The sequence below is a fragment of the Lynx canadensis genome, chromosome A1, assembly GCF_007474595.2.
Source record: "Lynx canadensis isolate LIC74 chromosome A1, mLynCan4.pri.v2, whole genome shotgun sequence".
In the NCBI taxonomy this organism is placed as follows: Eukaryota; Metazoa; Chordata; class Mammalia; order Carnivora; family Felidae; genus Lynx; species Lynx canadensis.
Genome location: NC_044303.2, coordinates 144,605,222 through 144,626,546, shown reverse-complemented (window position 1 = coordinate 144,626,546; position 21,325 = coordinate 144,605,222). Strand labels below are relative to the sequence as shown.

General features: G+C 38.9%; 2 protein-coding genes across 4 annotated transcripts in view; one reads left to right on the top strand and one right to left on the bottom strand.

Annotated features, from left to right (window-relative positions):
* Nucleotides 1-1,367, bottom strand: part of MSH3 (mutS homolog 3) — a 188,592-nt gene extending 187,225 nt beyond the window's left edge. For both annotated transcript variants that reach the window (XM_030323803.1, XM_030323814.1), the window contains exon 1: nt 1,074-1,367. In XM_030323803.1, the coding sequence (XP_030179663.1) occupies nt 1,074-1,280 (207 nt within the window). In that variant the 5' untranslated portion in view covers nt 1,281-1,367. The remainder of the gene's footprint in view (nt 1-1,073) is intronic.
* A 17-nt stretch (nt 1,368-1,384) lies between these two features.
* Nucleotides 1,385-21,325, top strand: DHFR (dihydrofolate reductase). 2 transcript variants are annotated; one of them, XM_030323827.2, is made up of 6 exons: nt 1,385-1,604; nt 1,961-2,010; nt 4,049-4,154; nt 10,185-10,311; nt 14,100-14,215; nt 20,032-21,325. In XM_030323827.2, the coding sequence occupies exons 1-6, from the start codon at nt 1,519-1,521 to the stop codon at nt 20,108-20,110; spliced, it is 564 nt and encodes a 187-aa protein (XP_030179687.1). In that variant the 5' UTR covers nt 1,385-1,518; the 3' UTR covers nt 20,111-21,325. The 2 variants fall into 2 exon arrangements, with proteins under 2 accessions (XP_030179687.1, XP_030179697.1); XM_030323837.1 differs by lacking the exon at nt 14,100-14,215 and having other exon boundaries at nt 20,032-20,125.

The following is a 21,325-nucleotide window of genomic DNA, read 5'->3' as shown; positions in this document are numbered from 1 at the left end:
GAAATATAAATGAAAGGAAGACTATGAAGTAGCTGTCACCCCATCCGTATTAAAACTCGGAGGGTGTGGGCACCTGGGTGGCTCAGTAGGCGCACTGGAGGGGCTCAGGTTATGATCTCATGGGTTTGTGAGTTTGACGAGCCCTGGCAGTGCAGAGCCTACTTAGGATTCTGTCTCCCTCTGTCTCTGCCCCTTTCCCAATTGCTTTCATTCTCTCTCTCAAAATAAATAAAACAACCAAACAAAACAAACTTGGAAGGTGGCTTAAAGCCAGTCTGCAATCCCTTTCCATATTCTCAGTTTAAAAATACTGTACCAGGGAGACCCAGTGAGGGGCTCACCCTGAGGTTTTCCCTAGTGGCAGTGTCCCTGGTAAGAACAAAACAAACTTAACTTACTCAGTTGAAAGGTGGCAAGCAACAGAAAGGAACCAATGAATAACCATTCACATCTGCACCACCTTAAGGAACTTAACCCAAATTGTCTATCAAACTTTACAATCTTACCTATAAGTATAGTCACTGAGGAACTGCACAATATGACTGCCTTTATACCCCAGTCGCTTGAGAATATTAGCACCACTGTTGCACCCTTAAAAACTAGAGATTCAGTGGCAATTTTCTTCCAGTCACCTAACCAAGTACATATAAATAAGGTAAATAAAGCTCCTCTTCAACTTTCAATCCAGATTTTTAAAAAAAAAAAAAGGAGGCAGAATGGAGGTTAAAAGATGTATCCTTTGCCCACAGGCCACTACCCTCATCAGAATGGAAGTCAGGAGCCCTCTGTTCCTCTCTCAGGTCTGCCATTAAGAACTTGTGTGATCTTGGCCTCGAGTCTATTACTCCAAGTGGAAAGTACAATCTTTGAACTACATTTTTAAAGGAGACCAGCCGGGCTTTTCCCGCCTTCTCCCTTTTGAGCCCCGCCCCTATATCATCGGGCCGGCTCATCTCGTCGATTCTCGCGTACTGCTCCCATCTCCTCCTGCTCCACCCACGAGCACCGTCCCCGCCCATCTAGTCCCGCCCCATCTACCCCGCTGGCCCCGCCACGTCCTAGACCGAACCCACCACGTGTGGCGGCAACTGAGGCGGGAGAGTGGACGCTAGGGGCGCTGCGGAATCAGAGTCAGGGCCGGCCTTCGGGACTGCACCCGTGGGGGACGTAGTGGATTTCAGGTTTCCCGTAGACTGGAAGAATCTGCTCAAAACCTCTTGCCTTGCAGGAGCTGGGCCGGCGGCAGCGGCGCGACTAGAGGCAGGCTTCCGACCCGACATCGCAGCGCACAGATTGACGCCACTGGGGCAGGGCCCAGGCGGGAGCGCGAGCACGCCACCGCAGCTCCCCTAGTCTGCGTGCGCGAGCACGTCACGACCCTGCCGTGCGCCGTGGCAGGGGGCGGGGTCTCGGCTGCACAAATAGGACCGAGGGGGCGGGATGGCTGCAATTTCGCGCCAAGCTCGGCAGGGATTCCCAGGGTCGTGAGCAAGCGGTGTGGTGTCCACAGCGGCTGTCATGGTTCGTCCGCTAAACTGTATCGTCGCTGTGTCCCAGAACATGGGCATCGGCAAGAACGGGGACCTGCCCTGGCCGCCGCTCAGGTACCTACGGGCCCGGAGCTGGATTGGGTGTTGGGGGACGGGGAGAACTGGCGCGGGTTGCTTTTGATCGCGGCACCAGGGAGGGGCCTAACAGACGCTCTCGGTTGGGAGGATGGGATCGGACTTTTCACCTGAGCAGGCAAGAGCTGGGCCAGGGCTTCTTTCCGCCATCTGGAGCCGGCCGGCCAAGTTCTCGATTTCCGTCCTGCTCCTGTTGCCCGGCGAGGGCTTTTCCCCACCCCCCCCCATCGCCCCCCACTGCCCCCACCCCCCCCCCCAGCGCAGCGTCTGTCGGAGGGTTACGGCTTGAGCCTATCAGATAATGTTCTGAGTAACCCTGTTTGTCTAATTTATAGGAATGAATTCAAGTATTTCCAAAGGATGACCACAACCTCATCCGTAGAAGGTAATGTGGGATTTTTAAGTGATTGAGGTTTGGGAAACATCTTGCTTGAGTAAGCTTATCAGTGCAAATTTTACTTAAATAAAAAGTTTTCCATGTTAATCTGGGACCTTTTATCTTACCAGTGATTTATACGCAGTTCCCAAGGTTTGTCACGTTTTTTAAAAAAAAGTTACTTGAAATTTTATGTGGGCACGTGTAAATTGAGGTACTGGGCAGAATTAGCAGCTAGGTACAGGCTTTAGTGAAAGAGCAGGGAAGGAGACCAGAGGAGGCCTTTGGCATAGCTGCTAAAAGCGATGGTAGGGCCTGGAAGGCAGTGAAGAAGATAAAAGTAAAAAAACAACAACAAAAAGAAACAGTTCCATGAACTCGATGGGGAGATCAGAAAGGTGAAGGTGATGCAGGAAAGAATCAAGGATGAACTCTCAGATCTTCAGTTTGAGAGTGTGGGTGACATGGAGAATAAAGAAGTGGAGAAGAGTGTGCAGGTGTAATGATAATTTTGAGGTTTGAGGAATTTGTGGGATCTCCAGGATAATTTCAGGTACAGCAAAGTGGGTGAATTGAGCCACTGGAGAGGACAACCATGGAAGAAAATATAGTGGTGAGATGCCCGTTGAAAACCTAAGAGAGACGTATTTGGTCATAGGAGAAGAAATAGTAGAGTAAAAGACACACAGTCAGTCGGAAAGCAGATGCAGCATAACTTTAACAGGACAGGTACAAGGTCCTTGGATCTTGCACTTGGGTCACCGGTGGAGACAAGATAGCAGGAGCTTGAAGCTAAAGAATTGACATGAACCACTCTAGAATCCAGTGTATGATCTAGTAATAGGAAAAGCATCCAACACCTGGCCTATTCACTTGCTTTCAGTAAACACAGTGTTTCTTTGATGAGTGGATGAAAGGATACCAAGGTTGACTTAGCTTTTTGTTCTTTTTTTCTTTTTCTTTCTTTTTTTAAAATTTTTTTCCAATATCTTCCTATGCTCTTCACTCATTATCTCCACCTTTGTTGTTAGGCCAAGTCTGTACCATTTCTCATCAGAATTCCTCACCTTTTGGCTCTGTTATTTTTGATCATTGATATCTCCTTATTAACACTTAAAGCTCTGTCCTTGAAAATGCAGTGCATATTCTACAGGGGGCACCATGAATTATTGGGGTTTTAATTCTTAGAGGAAAAAAATTTGTCTCCACATTTGGAGGTGATAATTTGGTTATGAGTAATGATGTAAAATACAGAAAAATGCATAGTGTGCTTGTGTTTTGTAAATGTTAGTATTTTTGTTTAAAGAAATTCAGACTAATGATGATTCTTTAAAACAGACATGTGTACTTCTTTTGATAGCCTGCCAGAACATACCCAGAGTTATAGAAATGTGTGTATTCCTTTGATCCAGATATCTGACTCCCAAGATTTTTCTTCCACGTACTTATATGAAAAATGGAAGTTATGTGTATAAAGTTTCTATAGAAGCATTTTACTTAAAAAATAGAGGCACAATTGAAAGCATTTTGGCTTTTTAATTGAGTGGAACACTAAACAGCTATCTTTAAAAGTATGGCTACTAATATAAATACAAAGTATACAAATGAATAATACTATTACATCAAACAGTTAAACAGTACTTACTAGATGTTCTAAATCCTCAATCCCCACAATAACCCTAGAACTAGGAACTACTGTTATCTCCATTAACATAAGGCACAGAAGATTCATGACTTGCCTAGTAGATGACTTGAATACATTCAGTTTCAGCACTTTGCCCCAGAATCTTGGCTCTTCACTATTATACATAATTGCAATTGATTAAAACTAAATATTGGATATAAATCAGATAACACCAAAGAGAAAAATAGTATATTTAGGAAATGGGTGATAAATGTCAATTTTGTAAGCCTGTTTTAAGTTTTAATTTTTAAAGCAGAGCCACTAGGTGTCACTGTGACAGTCCTATCTCTGCACATATAAATGAATATATGAAAATATAAATGTATACTCCCAGAATATACTTATTTTTATGTGATTTTCTAGGTAAACAGAATTTGGTGATTATGGGTAGAAAGACATGGTTCTCTATTCCAGAGAAGAATCGACCTTTAAAGGACAGAATTAATATAGTTCTCAGTAGAGACCTCAAGTAAGTATTATCACAAATTCACCACAAGAAAATCATGTCCCATTTCTTATGATAGAGGTCTGTGTATGACAAAACAAAATTGTATAAATATAGCGCTATTGATCACGCTGTTTAATGTCATAAAGGTGACTACAGAAAATGAATAAGCAGTTATTTATGCCACATGACAATAATTTCACTCTGCTACTTAAGTGATTGATTTCACCACTCTGAAAAGTTACATTAAATCTCACTGGGGTAACAGCTTTGCCAGTTTCCTTGAACTGTTACTCAATAGGCTCAATTATCATGTATACAATACAGTTAATAACTTTTTTCTAGTTTCACATATGTTTTGGGGTTTACCAAGATTAAGTGGTTTATCCCCTCTCCATACCCTGCCCTGGATACAGTAAGATAGAAATTTTAGGATGGGCTAAAAATCAGTCATAACCTTGTACCCGATTATTCCTAGTTTACCACAACACCCAAATAATATTTTGTACTTGTATTCTTTATGCAATGTCTACAGGTGAAAAAAATGAAAGTATTGGAATTGACCTAGGGATCCTGAAGAAAGAGAAGTGTCTCCAGTTGGCTTCTGCTAGGAATTTTCCTGTCCTCCAATCTAACATTGGAGTAGATAGTTCCTGATGCCTGGAAATGCCCTGGGGACTTTATTACAAGGAACTGGCCTACACATTTGTGGTGCTGGCTAGGCAAGTCCAAAACTCTGTAGGGCACACCATCAGAAAGGGCATGCTGGAACTCTTCAGCAGGGTCTGAAACTGCTATCTGCAGGTGAAATTTTTTCTTCAGGGAAGCTGGAGGAGCTGCTCTTAAGGCCTTTCAACTGATTCAATCCTGCCTACCCAGATTGAAGTCGATTTATCAACTTTAATCACTTCTACAAAATACCTTTACAGTAATACTTAGATTAGTGTCTCAATAACCAAGGACTATAGCCCAGCCAAGTGAACACATCAAAGACCATCACACTATGAGCGGGAAAAAAACATTATACAACTGTAGGCCAAGGGGGTTCAGGCTTATATAGATTTTTTCCCAAATCCCTTCTAGAACGGCACAGGTAAAAACATGAAAGAAAGTATACCAGAATATTTGCATTGATCGCCTTGGATGATGAGGAATAAGTTGATGTGCATCTTGCCATCTGCCTCAGTCTTTATACTGTTCTCTTTATTCTGGTTGCTAGGATATTCTGATTATCTTTTTTACTTGGTAGAATCCAAATTCACAGACTGTATAGCCATTCCCAGAGACTCTTTAGTAACATCTTCTTGAATACTACTCAAGTTTATTTATGGCTAGCTTGAGCTACAACAGATATAAACAAATCTCAGTGGGGGGGATATTCAATTGAGCCAGCAAATCTCCACAAATGATGAGTCTAATTTCTTCTTTATGAACCCCCCCCAACTGTTGTGCATGTAATTGGGTTTGGTTGTTTCTTATATAACATTTGTTGCTATATTTCACTTATTTTTTTTAAGACAGAAAATTTCAGAGTTTTTATTATCAGTTATTCTGAGGAAATAAACATACCAGTTAGGAAAACATTTTAGAGTTTATTTTTTGTGCTTCCTTCTGCTTCCCTACTTGGGGGTCAGTTCCACACATAACCTGGGCATCTGCTGTATGCCATACAGTGCTAGATTCTGAATTAAAGGGGAGAGATTTACCCATGTAATCGCTATTGCTCAGGCAAGCTTTTAGAAATACTCAGTTTTTCACCACCACCCTCCAATGTAAGAAGTTGAATCCTCAAGGATAAATTGAATGGTATATAACTTATAGCTCAATAAAGTAATTTTTTAAGGCTTTGGAACCAAAAATTAAATAAATTTTACCACAGTGCTATAGCTTTGACAGCATCTTTAGTAAATTCAAAATTTCCTTCATGATATAAGTTGTTGTAAATTGTTTTCAACTCATGAAAGCTATTTGACATCTCATAGTATAATAATTTTTTATGGTCTGTCATATTCTCCACAGTGATTAAAGCTTTCTCTCTTCTGTCCTCACTATTCACACACTTGGTACAGCAAAGAGTTACCAACCTGGCTTCTAATACCTGGTCTGGTACCTATTAACTTGATGCCTTGCTGAATGACAGTTTCCTTATCTACTAAATGGGGTTAATAATGAGAACTTCTTAGGGTGATTTTGAGGATTAATTGAAATTTTTTATGTTAAGTTTATGGCACACAGAAAGTACCCTATCAATATCAGATCCTACTGTCCCAGCTTTTCTATTTTGGCAGAATTACCTTTGGTCTCTAATAGAAAATATTCACGGGAGCACAATGAGCAGGTTTGTGATCTCATTTTTTGCCCTAATCTATCACTTTGTTCTTCCTTCCCACAGTCTTGAGTCAAAAATCCCCTCCTGTCAACCAGAATCCTCCGTCTGCCCCCACCACTTTATCCTAGACTCCCGTTTTCTCCTGGTCTCAAGACCTTGCTCTGTTGTGCTACCCTTTACTGTTTTAAACCTCACTACATACTACTTCTACCTTCAACTTTCTTGGAGCTTTCTTGTGTTAAATAAATAACTTCTGTAACTTCACTATAAACCTCAGTATCCTCTATGGTCATCCATCACTTCTGTGTCTTGCACATGTTTTTATCACCTTTGAGACTGTCAGCTAAGGGATCATTCTCCAAGGAGTATTCTCCTTCATCACCCACCCAGATGATGTACCACCTCTGCCTACCTGGCATCCTTCACACATCCCCATCGCATATCCTTTTCATATTATGGCCACTGCTGAGATATAGCTCTGCCTGCCACTGGTATAGAGAATGCTTTTTCTTTCTATCTCTATTCCCAGCACTTAATATGTCCCCTAGCAAAGCAGGGGTTCAGAAATTTTTACAGAATGGATGGTCTTTAGGTGATTTATAAAAATAGGATGATCCCACATAATATCACTTTGTAACCTGTCTTTTTTTCCCCATTTGATATATGGAAAGATTAATTTCTATGAATATTTTTAGTGGCTACATAGTATTCGATTATGAGGATGGAGCATGCTTGAACCAATTTTAATTTTAGTTGGAAATTCTGTTTCAGAGACTGAGTTTGAAAGGTCTTAAATTGAACATATTTTTGAATTCTGGTTAAGATATGATTCTAGCCTAGGGTTTTTTGTTTTTTAAATGCTTTCCCAACAGTCTAGGAAATTGAGCCAGAATTCCATCTGCCACATCATCTTTCACATCAGGCACAGTAAGAAAAGATAATGTTTATATGGTACCCTGAGGTAATCAAATGAGGCTGCTCAAGGCCAGAGGACACTGGTCTTAAGGCTCTGCTAAACTAGGCCACACCATCCTGAGGTCTGAGGGGACGAGAATTTGACACCTTTGTAGCCTATGGCCACCAGTCGAATCTCTTGTCTATTTAGGGAGTTGTAACACACAGACTCCCAATGTCAGGCTGCTGGAGTTCAAATCTCAGGTCCACCATTTCCTAGATCTATAACCACTGGCCACTGAATCCTTCAGCCTCAATATCATCTATAAAAAGGAATAAAAGTACTTACATAGGACTGCTAGTCTGATGCATATAAAGTACTACCTGTTCCCACTACTTGGGAGAGCAAATGGGTCCTCAAATGTTAGATCTTTCTAATGTAACTATCCAGGTAAAAAGCAGCCTCTCTGGAGAAGGGAGAAGGATGGAAGTATCACTGTGTGCCTACTGTTTTGCATTATCTCTTAGTCCTCATGCCAGCCCTCTTCAGGAGCTAAGATTCTAAGTTTGAAACAAGATATCAAAGATGTCCACATGCTTGACTACATATGGAACCACATACCAACTCTCTTGTCAGGGAATGCAATCTCTCTTAGTCTGAGATAAATAGAGGAAGGAAAGTGGGCAATGAAATAAGTCACAGTATTGAGTGTTTGCTATATACTATTCACTGTGTTCCTAGGATTTGTGCTTTAACACAGTGAACACAGTGGCCTAATTAGTTCAAACATTAGCTTAACTTTTTGCTTATATTTTTATACCCATCTTGGGTCAAGTGTTTCAAACATTCCTAAACTGCTAAGGAATAACATTTTGCAGAAGCATTTCCTCCATGTCTTTATGATAATTAAAATCTGAAACAAATCCTTAATCTAGTCTTTGTTTTCCTTTAACAGACTCATTACAAAAGGGCAAAAAAGTAGTCTTCACCTTAAGCCCTGGAAGCATTTCAAGCCATTGTTCCACAATCTACACAGAATGATTGCCCCCTTTCTTTGAATCCACGCCAAACATTTATACCACCTTCTAAATTATTTTGCTACAACCCACCAATTTCTAGGACACCTGTTCAAATGCTCCTCTTATGTCAGATCCTAAGTCACTATGTCAGATCCTAAACCACCATTTTTCATTCTTCCCTGACACCTGTCATCATTTCTGACTTCAGCATCCTCAGTTACTAAAACCACCTGGACTCTGTTTGTCATTCTAGACTTTAGCTAGACTACCTTCTCCCCAAGCTCAAATCTAGACTCAGTTCTCCCCCTACACAGCCTTGTCCAGCCTACTCGCTGCAGCCTCCCTGACACCTTAGAGACTTCCTTGGCTCATTTAACCTCACCCTGGTGTGCGAGTCTTTTTTCAGCTTTTAGTCAAAATACATTCTTTGTGCTATCTTACTCCTTTAGAGATGACAAAGGGTGAAATAAGTAAAATATCTATGAAGGAGGTGAGGGAGGAGGCAGTGAAGAGAATTAATAATCTCCATTAGCTGTTGATTAATCATTGTTACAAGCACTAGTTCAAAGGCAGTTACATAATTTTTTAAAGCATCACTCTAAGAACTTGACTTTGAATTATAATTTCTGTTCTCTAATTACAATGAAAGTCAAATTCTATGTTTCTTCAATTATAAAGGGAATTATCGCTCTCCACCTGCCCCCCCCCCCAGGAAAAAATAAACAGTTGTGGAGATAGGGAGAAATTAAACTGAAGATGTAACACTGAAATTAATTCTTTCTCCTTTGGATTTTAATTTAAAAAATATACATGCTTATTAATATTTCATCCACTTCTATATTTGAAACATGAAAAGTCTTTTACTCCCCATTCATCACATATTAACAGTTTGAATATCATTCCAAACTACAGTCGTTCAAACATACTACTCTCTCTCCAACATTTTTTATGAATCTTTCAAACATAAAGAACCTTAAACACCTGTATACCTAACCCATAGATTCCACCATTAACAATTTATTATGCTTGTTTTACCATCCATCCATGCATCCATTGGTCTTTTTTTTTTAAGCATTTCAGAGTAACATGGAAACATCAGTATGTTTTCCCTTAAATACTTCAGCATATGTATCATTAACTAGAGTTCAATATTTCTTTACAATTTTTTTTTTAAGTTTATTTATTTTGAAAGAGAGCCAACACGCAAGCACACCCACACACAAGTTTGGGAGGGGCAGAGAGAGTGAGAGCAAGAATCCCAAGCTGACAGCGCAGAGCCCAATGCTGGGCTTCATTTCAGGAATCCTGAGATCATGACATAAGCTGAAATCAAGAGTCAGACGCTTAACTAACTGAGCCTCCCAGGTGCCCCATCTTTTGAGATAAATATTACATACAATGAAATGTACAAGTCTTAAATGTACTTTTGCTAAATTTTGACAAATGTATGCACCTATGTAACCCCGTATCAAAGATGGAGAATTTTACCATGACCCCTCCTAAGTTCCCTTATGCCTCTTCCCAGTGAATCTTTACCCCATCCCTCCAGAGGCCACTACTCTTCTGATTTTTTTCAACCACAAATATCACAAGATACCAGAAGTGTTTCTGTTTTTTGATTCATTGTGGACCGTACATACACAAATATGGTTTGAATTATTGGTCATAGGCCATATTGATGTTAAGTGTTTATTATTGAAAGAATTCATATTTATGATGATTTTGGTTTTATAATTACTTATTCCAATTCAGATTACTTGACTGGTATGAATGGGTTTTATAGACATTATTTGTAATTTTTTTAAATTCAGGGAACCTCCACAAGGAGCTCATTTTCTTGCCAAAAGTCTGGATGATGCCTTAGAACTTACTGAGCAACCAGAATTAGCACATAAAGTGGACATGGTTTGGGTAGTGGGAGGCAGTTCTGTTTATAAGGTAAGTAAAATCATAAAGAAATGTTCTACCCCACTTTCCTTCAGATTCCCTGCCATCTGAACTTTTAAACAGTTAGGCCATGAGCAAAGGAAGTACATTATCCCTACTGTAAACTAGACACATTGTCAATTTGATTTATTCGTTTTAGATACTATCATGAAAAGTAAATAAAAATATAAAAGCGAGTTTTTAAGCCTGTTCCAGTTGATTTTCAATTCCAAATAGTTGATGTTTCCAATTTAAAAATATTCTAGGGGCTCCTGGGTAGCTCAGTTGGCTAAGCAACCAACTTCGGATTGGGTCATGATCTCACGGTTCATGGGTTCAAGCCCTGTGTCAGGCTCTCTGCCTACAGCTGGAGCCTGGAGCCTGCTTCAGATTCTGTGTCTCCCTCTCTTTGCCCCTTCCCCACCCTGTCTCTCCCTCTCTCAAAATAAATAAACACTAAAAAAAATGATAAAAACATTCTAAATCCTTCCCTTAGAATTGTACTTGCATTGGGGCGCCTGGTTGGCTCAGTCGGTTAAGTGTCCGACTTCGGCTCAGGTCATGATCTCGCGGTCTGTGGGTTCGAGCCCCATGTCGGGCTCTGTGCTGACAGCTCAGAGCCTGGAGCCTATTTCAGATTCTGTGTCTCCCTCTCTCTCTGACCCTCCCCTGTTCATGCTGTCTCTCTCTCTGTCTCAAAAATAAATAAATGTTAAAAAAAAATTTTTTTAATAAAAAAAAAAAGAATTGTACTTGCATTGCACTGTTTTCTACTCCCTAGATGTGCCCTGATATACTGAATTCTCCCCTTTTTCCAAGAATATATAGGTCCTTACTGAGAAAGGGATGGGGCTCTCAGTTACTATACACTGACTAAATGTATATGAATTTGTTAAAAGAAAACTTAACAATTTTGTATAATATGAAAGCATAGGAAAACTATTACATGTTTCATAATAACAGAAAAAATGAGTAAAAGAGAAAAGAGTCCTTATTTTTTTTTTTCCCCCAATCTTGAGGTCTGTTTTTTTTTTTTTTTTTTTTTTTTTTTTTTTCACTTATGCCAGGAATTCATAGGGAAGGGGTTCCAACAGTTCAGGCTCTTTTCCATTGGTTCTCCCAAAATGTACTTCTCTGGGTGGAGCAGGCTGGCTTTTCAGTTGAACCCATGTACCTTTCTCTTTGGCTTCCTTCTTTTTCAGATCATTTTCTTTTACACACTTCAGGAAGCTATCTCGGCTCTTTTGAGTGCATTTGCTCAATACATACATTAACTCTCCTGGCAAAAATCTGCCCTTGTTTGTTTACAGCAATGCAAGTAGCATGCTGGGTAACATTGTAGACTCTTCCAGTTTTGCAGTGGTAACATTTGTGAAACATTTCTTGTTGAACAGTGCCCATTCCCTTGATGTCCAAAATAAACCTTTCTTGTAGATTCACAGGTATGTGGCCAAGGGAACAACTCCATGTTTCCTAGAACACCTAGAGCACATTCAGCAGGTGCCTCTCCTCTTTCCCTTGGTGAATTACTGGAAGATGGAGGCTCCGGCTGAAAACTTCATTTTTTTTTTAATTTAATTTAATTTTATTTTATTTTATTTTATTTTATTTTATTTTATTTTATTTTATTTTATTTTATTTTATTTTTTAATGTTTATTTACTTTTGAGAGAGAGAGAGAGAGAGAGAGAGAATCTGAAGCAGGCTCCAGGCTCCGAGCTGTCAGCACAGAGCCTGACACGGGGCTCAAACTCAAAAATTGCAAGTTCATGACCTGAGCGGAAGTCTGATGATCAACCGGCTGAGCCACGCAGGCACCCCATAAGATTTTATTTTTTTAAGTAATCGCTATACCCAACATGGTGCTTAAACCCACAACCCTCACATCAGGAGTGTCACATTCCACAGACTGAGACAGCCAGGTGCTCCAAAATATTTCTTCTTTTGAATACCAAATGACTTTCAGCTTTCAAAATTTTTGAGGATAATAAATAGAATTTTTGGACTCTTAAAACACTAATAAAAAATTAAAGTTTATGGGAAGGAAAAAAGCCAGCCCCTACACTTTGGTGTCTTGTTATAACATATATACACTGAATTTGTTTTAAAAGAAAAGATATACCAGGATCCCAGACCTGTTTCTACAACCTTTGGTTTGCTTTATTTGTTTTATGAGGAAATGGACATTTTCCTTTGATCTTTCAGCCAAGCATGAATTTTTAGGAAAACAAGTCATTTCTTTATTTTGTTCAATATGCATTTTGAATGATTTAATACCACATTCACTTGAAAATCTACTTTTTATAAATATTTATTTATTTTTTTTACATTTATTCATTTTTGAAAAACAGTGAGACAAAGTGTGAGCAGGGGAGGAGCAGAGCGAGAGGGAGACACAGAATCCGAAGCAGGCTCCAGGCTCTGAGCTGTCAGCACAGAGCCTGACGCCGGGCTCGAACTCACAGACCGCGAGATCATGACCTGAGCTGAAGCCGGAACGCTCAACTGACTGAGCCACCCAGGCGCCCCTATTTTTTATAAATATTTAAATATATAATTTGATGTATTTATATGTACATAAATTATAAGGAAGTAGAATCTCCAACTGGTAATTTTGTATTATGCACCTGCCTCTCATCACCATAACTTGTAGAACTTTTAGGCTCATCTTCCCTGGGGCCAGCCTGTTTTTGTAAACACAGTTTCATTGGAACACAGCCATGCCCATTGGTTTAGTATCGTCTACAGCTGCTGTTGCCCACAAAGGAAAGAAGGAAACCACAAGGTCCACAAAGCCTAAAGTATTTACATATGACCCTTTACAGAAAACGTTGTGCCATATAGTATTTCCTTGGATACAGACTTTCAGATGTTGCTGTGGTTCGTCCTATTCAGTTTTTCGAATTTTTGATAACATTAAGAATTGGTAGGATATTTATTTGATTGGGGCAAGAGAATAAATGATTTTATATTTGCTGTAGTAAAAAGCCAAAAATAAAAAGTAACATTTGCTCTATGCCCTTATTTGGAATTTCAAGGATAACACACACTTCAAATTTTATATTTTTCTCTTCCATAAGTTATTTGAAAATCAAGGGTTATTACTTTCTTGGAGATGCAATTAGGACTCATGACTTTTTATTAGAGTTTTAAGAAATTCATTCAAGTGCAGTTTTTTCTATAGAAACTATCAACAGTAGCATAGGCTATAGTTAGAAAAGTCATTAACAATATAAGGCCAATACAATCATTAGCAACAGAGGCTAAGAAAGTAAATTGCCTGCTAGCATTGTAGCTATCTCCTAAGAAATGGAAGCGTTATTAAATTCTGTGTAAATGTACTAATTAAGTATGCCCTTGGGATTTTTAGTAATCAAAATCTCATAAAATTATATACTATCTTATCCATATATATACATATGCAAATTTTTCTGTGGAGAGCAACTAGATAATTTAGGGTTCTTAATTCTTAAACAACCACCAAAGAAAGAAGATAATACTGAATGCTTAAATGAAAAAAGAATTCATGTAAGCAAACTAGAGGCCAGAATATATTTAAACTCACTCTCATAATTAGTGATAATTATTAGTGCCATTCTCAAAATAACTAAGACATACTTTGCAGGACCCCAAACTTAATAATAGGATATTTAAATAGCATGCTTTGGAGGTGACAAGTTATGGAGCATGTCTCTTAATACCAGGTACAAACTTGACTATGTAATTAAAACAAACAAATCTTAAGAGTTTCTGTTTCTTTTGACAGATAAATAAATTGATGCCTCTTGTGTTTTTTCAAAGGAAGCCATGAACAGGCCAGGACACGTTAGACTATTTGTGACAAGGATTATGCAGGAGTTTGAAAGTGACACATTTTTTCCAGAAATTGATTTGGAGAAATATAAACTTCTCCCAGAGTAAGTAAAATGTTATTAATTTGTCTGAAGTACTTTTGGATTTCCTGCTTAAGAATCAGAGAAACAGTTTATCTCTTCATATTGAATTTGGAGTAGTAATGTGTTCTGCAGACAAAAACTAGGAATTTTGAGGGGCACCTGGGTGGCCCAGTCGGTTAAGCATCCGACTTCAGCTCAGGTCACGATCTCACAGTCTGTGAGTTTGAGCCCTGCAGTGGGCTCTGGGCTGATGGCTCAGAGCCTGGACGGAGCCTGCTTCCGATTCTGTGTCTCCTTCTCTCTCTGCCCCTCCCCCGTTCATGCTCTGTCTCTCTCTGTCTCAAAAATAAATAAACATTAAAAAATTAAAAAAAAAAAAAAACCCAGGAATTTTGGGAAATCTGCTTTAACAAACTTGGGATGTTTAAGTTTTAATAATTTGACTGAAATCTAGAGAGTAGTCATTAGCTCATTCTATGAGGTCTCTGCTTAGCATCAGACACTGTCTTAGGCACTGGGGAAGCAGTGCTTACCAAGAAGATGTCACTGCTAAGATTAGAGTATTTGTAGTAGAAAAGGAGAGTAGTAAATGAAAGGTAAACATTAAGAGAGTTGCTATATGGAGAACTGAAATATGGTGATGTGGTAAATACCATATTGTCTGAGAAGTCCTCTCTGAAGAGGTGGTGTCTACGCTGAGATCTAAATGTCAAGAAGCCAACCATGCAAAGAGAAGAGCATTCCAGAAACCAGAGAAATAGCTCGCGTAGAGACCAGAGAGCAGGAACAAGCTTGGTTGTGCTCCCTGACCCTGAGCAGGGACTGACTACTCTGAACATTATAAGCAAGGGGGAGGCCAGAGGGGTCAGACCAGACACAAGTTTAGAGGGTTTGAAGAGAGGGTGACATTGTTCCAGCTGTTTGTGGAGAACAGAAGGGACAAGAGTGAAGCTGGGAGACCAGTTAGCTGCAGGAGTTGAGGTGAAAGAACAAGGGACTTGGATAGCAGTGGTGGTGATGGAAGAAAAGATGGAGTTAAGATTTCAGCATGAAACTGCCTGATTTTGAAAACTCACAGCATTTTAGTTTAAAAGCACTTTTCAGGGGCGCCTGGGTGGCACAGTCGGTTAAGCGTCTGACTTAAGGTCACGATCTCGCGGTCCGTGAGTTCGAGCCCCGCGTCAGGCTCTGGGCTGATGGCTCGGAGCCTGGAGCCTGTTTCCGCTTCTGTGTCTCCCTCTCTCTCTGCCCCTCCCCCGTTCATGCTCTGTCTCTCTCTGTCCCAAAAATAAATTAAAAAATTATAAAAAAATAAAATAAAAAAAATAAATAAAAGCACTTTTCATACTTCAACTTTAAAAAAAAGTTTTTTTAAGTACTTCTCAGCTATTGGCTATGAAGAGTAAAAGTAGAAGATTAATCGTATCAATGCTTTCAGACTAGGTTTTAACACATCCTTCTAATATTAATAAATATTAATAAATACGCTGTATTATATTCAATGATTTTCGTGTTAAACTATTCTAGCATTTCTGGAATAAATCCACTTGGTAGTAATGTGTAGTCCTTTTTATATGTTCCTGGATTTAATTTCCTTATATTTTGTTGAGGATTTTTGCATTTATATTCATAATGGATATTGGTCTGTAGTTTCATTTTTTAATAATGTGTTCACCTTGTTTCGGTGTCAGGAGAGTACCAGCCTCACAGAATGAGTCAGGAAATGGTCTGTTTCCTCTTCTATTTTTTTGGAAGAGTTTGTGAAGGATTGGTATTAGTTCTTACTTATTTTTTTTATTTTTTTAAGTTTATTTATTTATTTTAAGAGAGAGAATGAGGGAAGGGCACAGAAAAGGGATGGGCACAGAAAAGGGATTGAGAGAGAATCCCAAGCAGGCTCTTCACTGAGAGCACAGAGCCCGATGCGGTGCTCAAACCCATGAACTGTGAGATCATGACCTGAGCCGAAACCGAGGGTCGAATACTTAAGTGACTGAGCCACCCAGGCTCCCCAGTTCTTTAAATGTCTTAGAAAATTTTAATAGTGGGAAGCTTCAGATAGGAAATTTCTATCCAAAACCAAATTCCAAGGAAATTGCTCAAAAATGGACATTCTAGACAAGGCTATGAAAGAAAATGGAGTCTTTTTTTTTTTTTTTCCTGTTAACATCATTTGATGGTTGTCTTACTTTGAAGCCTGTACCAACATAGTAACAACCTCCTCAACGGAGAGTGGAGGGAATCCCCTAAGGGGAGATCTGGAGTAGGTCAGTCTTTCCTGAGGTAGAAAAAAGAGAAACCTGGAAAGACAAAGAGAATATACTTTGTCCCTGAAAATCTGTAATGTTGCTCAGTTCTTGAGCTGCATTCTCTCCAAATGTCTGTACACTGGGGAACTTAGAATTGCTCCGTACTGTCCAGAAATGAGCTCTGATTGTCCTCTACTTCCCCTTTTTCTTTTCCCACAGCTACACAGAGTTTAGACCCCCCCATTCTCCCTATTAGTGGCCCTCTTGTAGTGACATAAGTTTCAGTTCAAACAGTTATCTTTTATTAACACCATACTTCCTGGTAATAAAAGCACTAGTAAAATGAAATAAAGATGAGAGGACTATTGTGAAGTGCAAAGGGAATAAAATTAGAATGTGGGTGAAGCCACAAGTGGTAGAAACCTAAAAGCAGAAAAAAAATCTTAACAAAGTTAGGTTTTACTTTGCGTCTGCCTTTTTCCCCCATGGGTCATTGTCTGCATAATTCTTTTTTTTCTTCTTCTTTTTTTTTTGACAGCAGCATTCCAGCCTGTCCTCTAAGGCTGTGCCCTCATTCATCTTACCTGTAAGAAATCTTTCCCATCTCAAACTATTTCACACTAGGCTCCAGCCAAACCAGCAGGCCTAAATGTTTTATACCAGCAGTTTTCTGCTTAATGAGCCCCAAACAGGTTTTTCCTTGTAGTTAACAGCGTTCCATATAACTATGCAAAGAGGATAAAGGCCAGAAGAGGCCTTTGAGGCCGTAGTTGGCTCCAGAGCTGGGACAGATGCCCCTTATCAATGGACAAATTTAAGAAAGTTTTTGATGGGCTAACAGTTCCTCTTCTGTTCCCATTAGTTCCTGACTAGCCAACAGGATCCTTATTCATACTATTTGTATGTCTCCTCCTGAGCCTGTGCTTGCTATAGTCTTCATTTAAATTTAGTTGTGAGTTGTTTCTTATAGATAACTATTTACCTCTTTCTTAGACTTTACATTACATCATCTCAGTATTCTCATGCTTTGTCAGTTCGAATCTTATGTTTCTTCATATCTACTGGATTCCTTACTGCCTGAAGATTCTAGAGGGGGATCTCTATCTGGGTGGTTCATAACAAATAGGAGGCATTTCCACATCCTGTTAGGCTTAAACTCAGAGTTCATATGTGGCTCCTAAGCAGTTTGCTCTTCAGAAAAGTTTGGAATTATGATGGTTGTGGTATTTCTGTCATTATTAAACAGACTGAATATGGGGACGCCTGGGTCGCTTAATCAGTTAAGTGTCTGAGTCTTGATTTCGGCTCAGGTCATGATCTCACAGTGGTGAGATTGAGCCCTGTGTCAGGCTCTGTGCTGGGTGTGGAGTCTGCTTGGGATTCTCTCCCTCCCTCTCTGTGTGTAGGCATGCTCTCTCTCTTGAAAGAATAATAGACTGAATATATGAATATTGTGAAAAGTAAAATTAATCCGAAGCAGAGTTGAATTTCAGTTTCACAGAGCAGATTAACATTAATACCGTGGCTGCTGACTATACCCAGCCAATAACATAGTATTTCTAAGTATTATTTGTGGTTTTAGAAATAATTTTGATATTTTGCTTTTATCTTTTAACTGAGAATCTTGATACTCTTGAGAATTTTACAAACACACAAAAATGTAAATGTTACTTTTTGGTGACTCATTCCAAAGAAACTAAAATTATGGTTAAAAGTTGGCCTCGAAAAATCACTGCTTTAAAAAAAGAAAAATGCTATATTGCTACTAAAACAGTTGAACAGAAACAGCTCAGGAAATGGTTAGTAAATAGAAACATAGATTTTATTTTCTTTATGTGTTATTATACTATTGTTACTTTATACGTTTATGTTTTTTATCAAATGGCATAACCTCTGATTAGTCAACAAAAGGTTAATACCTGTTATTACTCAGCATTGCACTGGGTATCATAAGAGATTTAAATCTTTTCCTATCTTATCCCTGCTACAATGAAATAGAAAAATTAGAAAATTAGAAATTAGAAAATACGGGGTGAAAGAAACTCATAATACTAAAGAATAACATTTATAGAGCACTTAATGTAATGAACTCAGGGCCAGATTATTCATAAGGATGAAGACAACAGAACCAGAGTCAAACACAAGTCTGATCAAAGCAGGTGTTCCTCATCCCCACCTGGAGCACATGGGGGTGCAGCTCGCACAATACTGAGGAAGTACAAGATTTGGGTTGGAGACGAGAGTGGTCAGTACAGTCCTCAGTGGAGGACCTGAGGGGATTTTTTGTTGGTGGTGGGTTTTTCAGTGGGAAAAAAATTTTATTGTAAGAATACAACATGAGACCTCCTCTCAACAAAATTTTAGTTTTCCAATTCAGTGTTGTTAACTGTAGGCACAGCATTGCACAGCACATCTCTGAAACTTAATCATCCTACACAACAAACTTTATTCCCTTTGAACAACTGTGTTTCCCCTTTCCCCCAACACCTGTCAACCACCCTTCTACTCTCTGTTCTTATGAGTCTGACCATTTTAGATAATGCAGTATTTGTCCTTCTGTGACTGGCTTATTTCACTTAGCATAATGACCTCCAGGTTCATCCATGTTGCTGCATATGGCAGGATTTCCTTCTTTTTTGAAGTTGAACAATATTCCATTGTATGTAAATACAGCATTTTTGTTTAACCGTTCATCTGTTGATGGGCATTTAGGTTGCTTAGCTACTGTAAACTAGGCTGCAGTGAACATGGGAGGATATATATTTCTTTGAGGTCCTGATTTGTTATCAAAAACAAAAAACGAGATAACAAGCGTTAGTGTTGGTGAGGATGTAGAGAAACTCTTGTGCACTGTTGGTGGGAATGCAAACTGGTAGCAGCCACTGTGGAAACAGTATGGAGGCTCCTCAAAAAAATTAAAAATAGAACTACCACATGATCTAGCAACTCTGCCTCTTGGTATATACGCAAAGGAGGGCTTGGGTTTTGAATTGGAAGGTGGCGGGAACACAGATCTAAGTGAGAGAAAATTTCAGATAAACAGTGATGTCCGTAAAAGAACTGCCGTGAGGAACACTCTGGGAAATTAGAGCAGGGTGGTGTCCATTGATTAAACAGCAGAATCTTTCACTATACAGGACACATAACTTCAGTTCTGCTCTAAGCAGCTAAAGGTTGTATCTTGTTTTTCATTTGCTCACGCAAGAAATTTGATATCAAGTGTAAGATTTGCAAAATGTTACTACATTTCATACTAGCTGGGTGATAGTGGAAAGGTAAAAGAAACTGCTGACAGTGGCTAGTTTGAGACAGAAGAATTAGGAGTCAGAAGGAAAGGATAAATTGCACTTTTTGTTTCCCAACTTTCTGTACCGTTTGCAAGTTTTTCTTTCTGTTTCCTACACTGTTCCATAGTGTATTTGTATGATACCCAGTTTCACCGTGACTTACCATTGTGAAAAAAAAAAATGAAGATGAAACTTTTATTTACTTTATTGATGCCTTTTGGCTGAGCTATCTCTTTTTAATTGACACAGTATATATCTTTTTTTTAATTGACAAATTATTCCACATATTTTTCTTTTACAGATACCCAGGTGTTCTTTCTGATATCCAGGAGGAGAAAAGCATTAAGTACAAATTTGAAGTATATGAGAAGAACAATTAATGTGAAGGTGTTTTCTGGTTTATTTCAAGTTAGTTGTTCCCCCTCCCCTCCAATTACATATTTTTTAATATTAGAAAAAAAGACTTTTGTGACTTTAGGTCAATGGCTAATTATTTGTAAGCAATGAGATTTTATAAATTAATCTTAAGTAGACTATAGTTAAGATTAGTCTTAACTATTCCATATCAGATAACCATTTATGAAACCTTTTTTGCTATAGCTGTATGATGCCCATCAAGGACCAGCACCTGCCTACAGTAGCATATCTTTCAAAAACCAAAGTTGAGAAAATTCCCCGAGAGCATGAGTTGAAACCAGGACCTATAGAGATAGAACTAGACAGATTTGTCCAAAGGTCAGACATGGATTATAAACAGAAGAGATAGAACTCAGATATTAAAAGAAAATTAAATCAAAATAGAGACTTTGAATTCTGTATGCATTTCATTCACTCTTCTCAAAAAAGGTTCTGTTCACTCAGGCAATCAGTAAGTTGAGGAAACTCTGGTATATTCCATTGGGATAGTAAAGAGGCAGGTAGGACACTGTCTTTTTGAAGGTTAAAAGAAAAGGTCTGAGACCTCTAAAAACTCTGCCTCTGATCTTCTGTGGGATTCCATGGATGTTACAATGATAGAAGAATAAAGTTGTTCTTTACAAAAAAGAGTGATTTAAAACAAGCATATGGCTAAAATTAGAAATTAAAAAGGTAGTGAAATGAAACTAGATAATGCAAGAAACCAAAATTATGAGGTTGGAAACAAAGTTAAACTTCACTGAATTAAAAAGTGAAAATTAAAACATGTTTTCCTACCATGTTAGCAAAGATTTGGATTTGTTAGGTATCCAAAGAAAGGGCATTTTTTGCCTTGTAAATTAATACAACTTTTTTAGAGTTACAATATCAATTAAAATTTAAAATATTCTGGGTTTGGACCCAGAGCTGAGTTTCTACTTCTAAATATTAATCCTGAACAACAAAGAGATAGACCCAAGAGAATTTGTTGCACTGGTTTTTTTCAACTTGGAAACGGATACCTGGGTGGCTCATTCGGGTAAGCATCAGACTCTTGATCTCAACTCAGGTCATGATCTCACAGTTCATGAGATCAAGCCACATCGGATTCTGCACCGACAGCACAGAGCCTGCTTAAGATTCTCTCTCTCCTCTGCACTGCTCACCTTGCCAACTCACACACGTGCACTCTCTCTCTC